The following is a 12,258-nucleotide window of genomic DNA, read 5'->3' as shown; positions in this document are numbered from 1 at the left end:
TGCTGCAGGGCCTGGGGGTGCACCCACTAGAGTTATGGCATGTCTGGCTTCCTCTCAGGCTCCCAGCTCAGGTTCCCAACTCCACGTGGATGTGTGAAATACTTACCTCCCTCACTTTCCTCTCTCCAGGGGATGTCCAAATGAGGTTGGGACCCTCTTAATGTTCGCCAGAATTCCCAGGGCCCAGTTGGAGCCAGTTCCAGCCACACATGGCTACCAGGAGCCCAGTGTAACCCTTTTGGTGCCAGACTGCAGCCTGATGGTTGTCCCCAGGACTAAGGGACCAGCACTCCCCAGCCACATTTCTCCCATAAGTTTCCACTTCAGGCTCTGCCCAGAGATGATGTAACAGGGCCCAGGATCATCTTTCTGTAATATGTTACCTGAACTGGACAAAGCAAAACTATTCTTAATAGTTAATGTCAAAACCAGAGGTTGATAAATACTACTGAATTTTTAAAAAACAACTGCTTTCCTGTATTTTCAACACCTGCATGGAGATATAGATAGTTAAGAATACTGGCTGGGAACAAAGCTGCAGCAGAAGAGTATCAACACTGCTAACAAGGCATAGTAGGACTTGCTGGAGTGAGCTGGCAATGTCCTTTTGTAGAAGTGTAGCTACATAATGAGGCTATGGCAGATTATAACAATAACCTCATCTTTCTAGAAAGCAGAAAGAACCATGATGAAATTGTGATTGGCTGTGGAACACTACATATGTCAGGGCCTCTGATCAGGCATGCCTGGCTAAGCAAAGTTCTTGAGTTATTATACCTGCCCTGATCCCTGGCTAATGTGACTGTCCCAGTTATGTGCAACCAGATTAGCTGCTGAATATGACACTCACCCCCTTTAAGCAAACGTGCAGCCCCAGGCTGCAGGCATGCCTTGACACAACCTTAGTCTGTTCTGGCAAGTCTTGTGTTCATTACTCTCTCTACGTCTTTTGTCTCCTGACTCAGCTTTGGCTTTTCCTGACCATGGTTTTGGATTTCTCCTCAAACTTAACACCATCTCTCTGACTCCTGGTTCCTGATCTTGGCCCACTTCCTGTACTACATTTTGGATTTCCTCTGTCAACTCTCCTGAAACTTGGTTCCTGCATTCTCACCCCCTCTGACCTGGACCCTGACCTGATGCTCTAGTAATCTGTGCTCGCACCCAGCTGACCCTTTAGTTTCTCCTAGTGGCCTACCACAGGCCTGGCCTATCACAGGCCTACCACAGGCCTGGCCACCTACATCCCGGCTGAACCCTCACAGCATAAAACACTTGCTGACTTCCCTAGGATTAGGAAGTGACCCCCAAAAGTAAAAGGAATACAGGAGATGCCTACACAAAAGGGTCTTTTCCCAGGTATCTCCATAGACTACAAGAACTATTAAGTGTACCTATCATTACCAGCTGCCCTGGGAGCAAAGTAGGAATCAGTCTTTTCAACTCATATATCATGCTTTTTGAGCATAAATCAGATTTCTGGGACCTAAATGAAATGTCAGAAACCAGCACAGTGACCACCGTAGACAAAAGAAATTAAGCATTTCAGTAGGCATGAAGTTGAAAGCTTGTTACAACTAAATACTAAGCTGAAGTCTTTCCAGGACTACATCAGGGAGAATCTGTCAAGATCAATTTCCTCATGATAAATCATGGACTTGGAAGCAAGTTGTGAGCACTGGCCAGATAAATCCTCATTCATATATCAATGGTTGAGCATACACTTCATCATAACAGCACTACAAACACACAACAAAACCATAACAGTGAAATTTTGCTGAGATAGAAAACACGTGGACTAATGACTGATCCGTATCAGACCCAGACTTTTAAATTGCCAAAGGAACCATTTACAAGTCTGTTTTCTGTTATCACAAGAAAGACTTGCGCTTGCACCAAAATCAACCTGCAAAAGATGAATAAGGCATGAAGGAACTTTCTCAAAATCAAAGGAAAACCTTTGCTTATCAAGTAAATTTAGAGTTGAAAGTTTTGAATAAGTCCACATTCTGCAGAATGTCTCAATTCCATTGACACAGCATTTCTGATGCATTTATTTTGACTGCAAGGTTGTTAACCCGCTCTGTTTGGGAGACTCCATGAATCAGTGCCACCATGTGGCACTACCAGAACAATAATAATAGAGAGAGAAATTAAAGTGATTGATTATGTTTAAGAAAAAATGGTGTTATTTTGAAAGGAGAAAGACTTAAAATTTATGAAGAAGCCTTAAGATATGTATGTAGATTTCATGCATTTTATACTTCTCAGTGGGCATGTCTACATGTGACACTACATCACTGTAGCAATGCACTATGGCGACAGCATCTGCAGGCAAAAACTGTGACCGCCACTAAGTTGCTGTAGCAACACACTCCCTTGGTATAGTGTATTGCTACAGTGACATAGCAGCTAAAAATAACCATGCGCTGCCAGCATGGCACAATACAGGCACAACACATTAATACATGCATTAATCCATATCATAGCCAGTCTGGAAGCTTAGTCCATACTGGCTATGTCTACAATGATGGCTAGGACTGACCTTAGGGCCAACATCAAGCCCATACCCACCACCTGTCAACACTCAAAACCAGTAAATTCAAATGTCAGCAGCAATCCAGCATGACTCAAGCAGCTCTGGTGAACTTTGAGCTTCAATCTGCTGCCAACTATGTCACAACTTACTGCTCCTGAGTTCAAAATAACCCTTAGGGTTGGCCTAAATTTCTGTGTATTTGTGCCAATGCGCTCTCACACTCAACAAAACCACTCGGAGTAATGAGAGAGATATGTCTAGATCCAATAAAGGGTAGATATACAAGTTAAATACCGCAACATCTAACTTCTAGGCACTTGGCCTCCAGAATGATATCCAGAATCCTGAGTTAGGCACCTAGACTCCTTGTACAATGCATGGGCATAATTAAGCACCTCATAATGCAGTCATAAAACAAGGCAAGGAACCATCTAGAATTAGCCAACAGGGAACACCTGGCATTAATGACTGTTTTCTGAGAAGCCTGCATCCATCGTTTTAAAAAACATGAGTACAGTTCTCTGTTCTCTTTAATGAATTTCTAGAGAAGGAGGTGGTGCTATCATCCACCTTTGATATAATAGCCTATTGTTTAAGCACTTCCTAAGGAAGTGTCAGGACTAGGTTTAGTGCCCTCCTTAACCCAATGGGAATCAGATTCACACCTTATACCTCACAGGGAGTGTCTACACATTGCCATACTGTGACATTGCTATGGCACCATGCTTTAGTACTTATGTGCCACGCACGCAGCGCATGGTTAGATTTCACGACTATGTTGCCGTAGCAGCACATTATACCCAGGGAGCATGTCACTACGGTGATGTAGCTGGCGATCACCTATAGACACAAGTGATCGCTATGTCCCCATAGCATGCTGTATAGAAATGTAGCATGTTGCTATGTTCCTGTAGGGTGACGTGTAGATGTGCCCACAGGCGAGTACCCATACTATTATTCCGCAGGCTAACTATGTGGTAAACCTGTCCCATTGGACCATTAGATGTTCTGGTTTATATTTTGCTTTGCAAGTCCTGTGTCTTTTTAATATTATGAAGCAAAAAAAAATTATGCTAATTTATATCTAAAAGTTGCACATTTCTAATTGTATCATCATCATTAATATTATAACTTAAAATAAGGTAGACCTGCAGTGAAAGAGCAGATTGAAGAGTGAGCAAGTGATATAGCAATAAGGAGTAAAAAGGTTTAAAAGTATATAGGCCACATCCAAATATGCTTGGGTGTGCACTTGCAGTGGCACAGATTGCTGCAGCGCACACCCCTACACATGCACTTTGTTGAGGGACAAATTGTCCTAGATTCATAGATTCATAGATGCTAGGGTCGGAAGGGACCCCAATAGATCATCGAGTCCGACCCCCTGCATAGGCAGGAAAGAGGGCTGGGTTGCGATGACTCCCACTAGAAGGGTTCAGATGACTCCAGCTAGATGCCTATCTAACCTCCTCTCGAAGACCCCCAGGGTAGGGGAGAGCACCACCTCCCTTGGGAGCCCGTTCCAGACCTTGGCCACTCTAACTGTGAAGAAGTTTTCCTAATGTCTAGTCTAAATCTGCTCTCTGCTAGCTTGTGGCCATTATTTCTTGTAACCCCCGGGGGCGCCTTGGTGCATAAAACCTCACCAATTCCCTTCTGTGCCCCTGTGATGAACTTATAGGCAGCCACAAGGTCGCCTCTCAACCTTCTCTTGCAGAGGCTGAAAAGGTCCAGGTTCTCTAGTCTCTCCTCGTAGGGCTTGGCTTGCAAGCCCTTAACCATACGAGTGGCCCTTCTCTGGACCCTCTCCAGGTTATCCGCATCCCTCTTGAATTGTGGCGCCCAAAACTGCACGCAGTATTCCATCTGCGGTCTAACCAGTGCCCGATAGAGGGGCAGTATCACCTCCTTGGTCCTGTAATGGGCAAACTGCCTTGCCCAGCCGCTCCCAAGCTCTTCAGCCAGGGAGAGCTGGGGGCTGCTGCCAACACTCATGCTGGCTGTAGCAGTCTTATCTAGTCACCTGAAGTAGCAGGAGCACAGGTCAGACAGCATGAAGGCCTGGCCTCCGTGTGTTGCACCACCTTTTGTTCTGCTTGGGGGGCTGGGGAGAGAGGGTTTCTATCAGGAAATCCCAGTAGCAAATTTTGACCCTGCACTGCAAATTTGCAGCACGGAGCATGTTTTAACATTCACTGCATGTGGTTTCCAGTGCTACAGAGGTTTGCAACATCACAAACCACATGCCCCTGCATGTCTAGACGCGGCCATAGCGTATAAAAGGGGAGCAATAAATTCAAAGACGTATTTAAGAAATCAGAGTTTTGGATTTTGCCCTTCGGGAGGGAATCAGTGATTGGGTCATAATGCTGTGTATTTATCTGCAGAGGCCCTCAGGATAAATTCATATATCAGCAGCCATGAACCTGAAGTAGGCTACAGCAGTCCTGAAGGCTCTCACTCTAAATATATTTTGAGCCCAGATTAAGTCCTGAATTTGCATTATAGTTGGTAACCAACGCTATGTTGACCCAATTTTATTCTGGTATACAGGAGTGCTCACTTCATTAATGCTTGCATAGCTAAATATGTCCTAACCATATTAGCCAGGATGAACCTGATAATATTTTAAGAGATAAGCTATTTGATTCAGTAGTTGTTACAGGTTTTTTATGTACAGAATGTGCAGGAAATATAAATATTATACAGGTTTTTAAATGAATTGCTTAGACTAGTAGAGAAGCTTATTTTATATTTGGAGTAAATTAAATTTTCCTTAATAGTTGTGTATTCCGCTGTTTATGCAATATAACATTGAGTAATAGTTCCAGGTTTCTTATTGTACCAGATAAATATTATTTGATTTTTCCATGATGGTCTTATAAAACCTTTAAATATGATGTCAAAAGAGATTAAATTAGAAAAGAAATCTAATAATTTATTTCCTACCTATGGGGACTTTTTAACATCTTTAATTTTCCCACAGCCTGTGAAGGGCCTTTGAGCCCGAAAGCTTGCAGAAAAAGAGAATTTTGGGGGAATTTTCCTAGTTGGTCTAATAAAAGTTATCATTTCTGAACCAAGAGTTCTAGATTTTGCTTGTCTAGATTGATTATTGTTTTTATTGATTATTGGTTATTGTTTATTGCTTATTGTTAGGTTGTTTGTTGTTAACAGTAAAGCAGAAATATTAAATAAATATTTGGATATTTTTTAAATTGAACTCATTACTTTTATGAATAATATTCACAATCTTTCATAAATTTCTCTCTCTAGTGTTTGATGGTGAACATGGTACTTTCCTACTTTCATTCCTAGTGTTTAAACACCATTATTTACTCATCAATTTTACCAGAGGAGAAAGGGAGTCTATACAGTTAGTGACCTTACATACAGATTACCATACAATAAGCTGCGTTACCTAAAGCAGAACTATATGAGATTTTCAAAAAAATTGTGGGATTTTAGTTGTATGACTGATATCAATTCTAATGGAAACTTCAGTGTTAAAATCCTACTTACGTGTTTTAACATGAACAGATCATTTTTGCTTCACCTTACTCACTAATTTGCATATGTCAAGAAGATTTTTTATTCATTTTAGAGATTTACACTTAGGCTGTTCATTTTGATTTTGGGTATCAGCCTATTCCAAATAAGTCAGGAGTGTTGGAACTTAATCTATCTTGCTAATATATCTTTTTTTTATAAGTGCATATAAGCTTACTTTATGATACTAAAATGGCATACAAAACAGTACTATAATTTTCTTGAATATGTTATCTTGTCTTTCAGGGCCAGAAGGAGCTCTTTTTGAACATTCTGTTGAGACGCCACTTGTCAGAGCTGAGGCTTTTAAACAGCTTAGGTAAGAATTCCTGCAATAAAATAAATCTGTCTGATAAGCAGAATAGCATTTCCTAGAGCTATGCACACATTTGAGTAAACATAAATTAAGGAGACTCAACATTATGTAATAGCTGGTAATATTCTCTTTTCCTCCTATTTTATGTTTCAGTTTATGAATTATTATGTCAATTATAAAATTATATGCTGTTCTGTGATTTTGAGGATTTGTGTATGAAGTTATGAGATTGATACATCTTGATGCAGTGTGCTAAAGATGTTTATCTAATGTATCACCTCACTGTAATTTAAGAAAAATAACACTGTAAGTGGAAACGGTTTTAAACAAATATCATCAGGGGTAATTAGTGGCCTCCACAGTGGCGTCTAGCACAAATTAATAGCAATCCTCTGCAAACATGCACATTTAAAAGTTACATATTAGTTCTTGGTTAAGGCAGACAATCCAAAGAAAAAATGATTGGCTTCTTAAATATAAAAAAATCCATCTCTGTAGCAGTAAGGAGTGCTCTTTGGTGAGCACATTATTGCAAGTCAGCTCTACCTTTATTCTCCAGAACTGTCTAATCCCAGGATAATATTTATACACAGTGCTGTGCCACATTGACATTGGCGATGTGTAGGGGGTGCATGTGTACCCCCTGAGATTGGCCATGCACCCCCTGGAAGTGCCAGCTGCAAAACCAGAAGTGTCGGCGGAAGTGCATTTCTGGTCCGCCAGTTTCACCACTGGTGATTCTGAGCTCAGCAATCGGCCGCTGGGGGACCCACCCCCTCTGGTCGGTGATTGACTGCCGGCGGACCTCCCCCTGTTGGTGATTTGGTGCGCTACCCCGGACTCCAGAGGCACCTGTCACCCATGCACATTGATGTATTTTACATACAAAATAATTCCCATGTGTAGGTTGTGGTGAGGAGAAAATTGAGTAAACTTTTGATCCCAGATTGTCTTGTGTTTTATTTTATAAAATGTTGTGCACCAGTTCAGAAAGAAAGAGAAAGAGCACTTCCTCACCACCATGGCCCACATTCCCATGTATTATCAGCCTGCTGCTTCCTGCAGGGACTTTCTTTACCATGTTTTTTTCTCCTGGTGCTCCTTCTTTATCTCAGATTACTATTTCTGAGGGTACAGAAAATGTAATAAAGATTCAATTTTCATGAAGTTTCTTTTTCTTACTTCCTGAATTTCTGGGACTGCTGAGGGATGGAAACCTAAATTTGGGTTCTGCTTCTCTTTATTTCTTTATCATTGTAATCAATAATTGTCATTTATAGTAAAAAATAAAAATAAAAAGACTTATTCCTGCACTTGTAAACTGGAGAATATTAGGGTGCAGCTAGATGAGCACAGACGTGTGGTATGTGGTACCAGAGACACACCGGACATGCAGGCATACCCATGCACATGCAGGAGTTCTCTATGCAACTTATACTGCTGCTGCTTTGCAGCAGGGAGGAGATCCCAGGGTAAAAAAGAAACAGTGCCGGAAAAAAAACGGGGCGGCATATGTGGCTACAGTGCACACCACCCAAAACCATGCTCTGGCTGCAGCTAGGCTTCCGCCTGCAGAAATGCAGTGGCTGTAGCTCCTGGAGACTGCCACAATGCAGGTAAGGCTGCTGGGGCCAGCAAGTGTGCTGGCCCCACCTCCCCTACCTCACCCAGGGTAACCTGTCATGCACCAGAGCATGCATGGCATGGGCATTCCCATGGACAAATAGCAGCGGCACAAGGTATGCCACTGCTACTTGTCCCCAGGGAAACACACATTTCTGCTCGTCTGGACATCCCCTTAGAGTCCAGCACACTATGTTTCATACAGCAAATCCCAATTTTCAGACCACGTGTCTTCAAACTTAGAGTACTGAACTGGTATGGATCTTTGCCAGTATCTGAAACTCTGCAAATTCGTGAACCTTGTATGTGCTTGGGAGTATGTTGCAAATTACTGACTTGCTAGGATTCTTTTTTTGGGGGAGAAAGGGATTCATGAGCATTAAAAACACTGGGGTATAAAACTAGGGAATTAGAAACATTTTAACTGACAGATTGATAGTATGGCTGTGTGAAATGTCAATGGGTGTTTTGTTTCAAAGCTGTTTCGGCACATTTCAAGCTCAAAACAGCGAAAATGAAATGAAAGGCTTTGAAACAGCTTCGAAACAAAACGAGGGCATTCAAAACGTTTCAAAAGTTTTTAAATGTTTCACGTTTTGAAGCCGGTCTTGCTTGCAGCTAAACAGAAACTAAGGAGAGGGAGAAGGAAGAGGGGGGAAGGACTGCTTTGATATGGACATCTAGCTTCCAGTTCGATTCCCTAGCTCCCGGTATGATTCCCCAGCTCTCTGATCATTTCCCCAGCTTTTCCCAGGGGGTGTGGGCCCCCGATCTGTGCACAGGATTTCAGCAAGCTGCTGCTGCAGGCTGGGGCTGGTGGCTGCTGGTTGGCACAGCCCATGCTGAGTGCCAGGAAGACTGCAGTGCTGCTGCTGTTCATCAACAAAATGAAACAATAAACAATACATAGTATTTGATGGTATATAAAAATAAACAAAATGAAACAATATACTATAGTAAAATTAAAAAAGTTAAAAACAGGGAATTCTATTAATTTTGTCCCTTATTCTTTGTGTAAATAGTGCAAATACACCTAAGTAGTACAGGACAGGCTTTAAATTGTTAAAGAGGAGCCAAATACTTTTTTCTTAATTAGCCCAGTACTTATAATGTTCTGCTACTAGAAAGATCCATTTCTCTCTTATTTCTTCAAAGAACAGAAGAACACAAATAGTTATTCAGGTTATCTATCTCCTTCCTACAGGAACATGTCATGTCTAAAAATGGGATCCAATACCACCTCCCTATGATGACTGCAGATCCCATTAAAGTGAATCACAGTCTTGTAATGGCCTTTCCTTGTTTCATAGAAGCATAGAAAATTAGGGACGGAAGGGACCACAGGAGGCCAGCTAGTCCAACCCACTGCTCAACGCAGGACCACCCCCAACTAGACCATCCCACCCATGTTTGTAGTTTTCTACATCAGCTAGATAGGTTTCTAAGCCAAAAGTATGCTTTATTAATTTAAAAAAGGTGAAGTTCAAGAAAATATCACTGTCTGTATATCTGTCTGCCTGCTAATATCTTTCGTTCTTTAATTTATACCTTGCTTTAAATATGAGGGAAATACTGAGTCAGTAATTGTAAGCGCATTTTCCTGGTCATTTGCATGGAGATTATAAATGTTATTTAACCATCCAAATAAAGGTTTATGTGGAAAAGAAGAAGCTTCTAAAATGCACTTCTTAGGGTATCTGCTAGGGATACAAGTTCTATTTTTATCCAATAATTTAGAGTTTTTAATTGAGCTAAAGTGAACACATTAAACAGCTCTATTTCAGATTGCATGAGTTCCCATACTGCAGAGTTCGGCAGAGATACAAGCTACCTTAAAAAGTAAATAGAATTATTTCTCTATTCTGGAATGAACCTATAGTTCAGCTCCATGCAGTAAAGTGGACTCTATCTTAGATCTGTAGACCTTCTGTGCTGCCAGTACTGCCACTCTACCAGTCTTATTGAAATGGATAAAACTCCACCTGAGGCTTTTTTGCTTTAATGGTGATATTCCAGATCATGCGTTTATTCCAATGCATGTATTCCAGGTCACGTTTTTATTAAAAATAAATTTGGAGATACTTAATAGGCCTGTGTGAAGTAGCTAGTATTCGCTTCAGATTTGGCCGATTCGGGGAACAGCAATTCAATTTGGTGATTCGAATCACTGTCCTGAATCAATTTGGCCAAATGTGATTTGGAGATTTGGCTGCTGCCAAATCAGCTGAATCTCCAAATCACAGAGGCCCCATCCCCTGCCCACTCTCAATGGCTGCCCCTCCCGGCTCTCTGGGGAAAAGAAAACCCAGTCACCAGCTTCTGCCCACTGGGGAGGGGACTCACCAGCTGCTGCAGTGGCGTTGGGGCTTCTGGGGGCTCCTGGAAGAGCCCCCCATGTAGTGCAGGGTAGTGGGAGGCAACAGAGATTGCCCCTCACTGAGCAGAAGCTGGTGAGATGGGCCTTTTTTTTTTTTAAAGGGCCAGGAGCTGGTGCAGGCAGGGCAGCCATGGGGGTCTGGGACAGCAGGCAGGGGCCAGGAGACACTCGGGGCAGCTAGGGGAGCAGGCAGGAGTTGGGTCCTGGCAGGGTTTCCCCCATGTTCCCCTCCCTGCTCCTCCAGCCTCCCCTCCCCCAGCCCCTACTTACCAGCTCAGAGTCTGGGTCCAGCTACCTGCTGCAGTGGGTGGGGACTTCCTGAATCACCAAAGTTCTCTGAATCTTTTCTGAATCAGTTCAGAGAGCTTTGAATCAATTCAGACCTTTTAATTGGTCCCCTGATTCAATTCAGATTCAGAGATTCGGCCACCGAATCAGGCCAACTCTCCTCCGAATCTGATCAGCACCTGAAGCTTCACATAGCCCTAGTATTTAAATGAGCACAGCACTTCTGATTTCTTTTCTTGTAAAAGCCATATTCACTTCTTCCTTTTGTTTTCAAAACAAATACCTTGGATTTAGCAGTGTTGATTTCCAACATTTTTGAGACACAGTGGCCACGTCTACATAAGACGCTGAGTGTGCAATTGTTACTGTGCAGTCATTTAGTACTTGTTTAAACTTGTATAAACAAGTACTAAATGACTGTGCAGTAACCTGCGTTACTGCGCAATATTACTGATGAAAGGCTTTTTTGTGATGCTGACTGCACAGTAGCCTGAAACTACTGCACAGTAGCATCACATCATAGTTTCTACCACACAATGCTACTGCTCAGTAGTCTCACACTACTGCACAGCCAGTGTTTTGTCTAGACACAGCCAGTGTTGTTGAAAAGCATTTAATAACCTTTGGAGGCCTATCTGGGATTGTCACAGTAGTAGCCCATCACCTGCATAAAGCAAGAGAGGGATAAAATCATTGTGCGTAGAATTGATTCCATGTTAACACATATATTAGATCATCCAGGAACAGATTAAAAAGTAGCAGAGGAAGCAGACATCCTTGTCATACACCTGTTTTAGTTAGGAAAATATTGGACAGAACACTCCCAATCCCATAACCCCCCCAAGATGCTGTATTTGAGTAGTAACCAGTGATTACTTTGGGAGAACTTTGGAGAACTTTGTCAATTGATGTTACTGCTTCCTCCATAATTTTAATTGGCCTATGGAATTAAAAGCTCCCTTTAGAATGATGAAAACTTCATATATGATTTTGTCTTGCCACATATACTGATGCCAGAAAATACAATATTAGCAGTTTTCCATACAAAAGTCCATGTTTATAGATGAAAGAGTAAGTGTTTCCCAAATATTTTGATTGGAATACACCTATGGCTAATTAGAAAACATGCTATAGGATTTCTTCTTTCACAGTTTTTAAAGACTGGGACTATATATTTTCTTTCCAAAATATAAAATAGATGTTTTCTAAAATAATTATTTAATTTTTTTTTGGTCAGAATTGGAAACCACCAATCAATAAATTCCTTTACAATTTCTGAGGGAAGAAAATCAAGGCCAAGGGACTTTCCATTACTTAATAAGGATATATATGAACTAGATTGAGTTTTGGAAGTGATGATCTGCTTGTGATTTAACAGATTAATTTTCCTTCAGCAAGCAGTCATAACTTCTCTCACTAGCTGTAAATTAATTATTTTTAGGGCTGTCAGCTAATCACAATTAATGCATTAATTTGATTTTGCATTGATTTGTTTAACATGCATTAATCACAGCTGCATGCTTGCCTGTGTGCTGAGGGGAAAGTAGCCCCTCCTGCCACACTGTT

The 12,258-nt window shown here is 41.6% G+C and overlaps 1 protein-coding gene across 2 annotated transcripts in view; it reads left to right on the top strand.

Annotated features, from left to right (window-relative positions):
* SGCG (sarcoglycan gamma) overlaps window positions 1-12,258 on the top strand; it is a 225,619-nt gene that overhangs the window by 126,485 nt on the left and 86,876 nt on the right. For both annotated transcript variants that reach the window (XM_006017618.3, XM_025196621.1), the window contains exon 6: window positions 6,335-6,407. In XM_006017618.3, coding sequence (XP_006017680.1) covers window positions 6,335-6,407 — 73 coding nt within the window. The remainder of the gene's footprint in view (window positions 1-6,334; window positions 6,408-12,258) is intronic.

Source organism: Alligator sinensis, unplaced genomic scaffold, assembly GCF_000455745.1.
Source record: "Alligator sinensis unplaced genomic scaffold, ASM45574v1 scaffold777_1, whole genome shotgun sequence".
Lineage (NCBI taxonomy): Eukaryota > Metazoa > Chordata > Crocodylia > Alligatoridae > Alligator > Alligator sinensis.
Note: the sequence above shows the minus strand (reverse complement) of the source record. Positions and strands in the feature narration are given on the sequence as shown.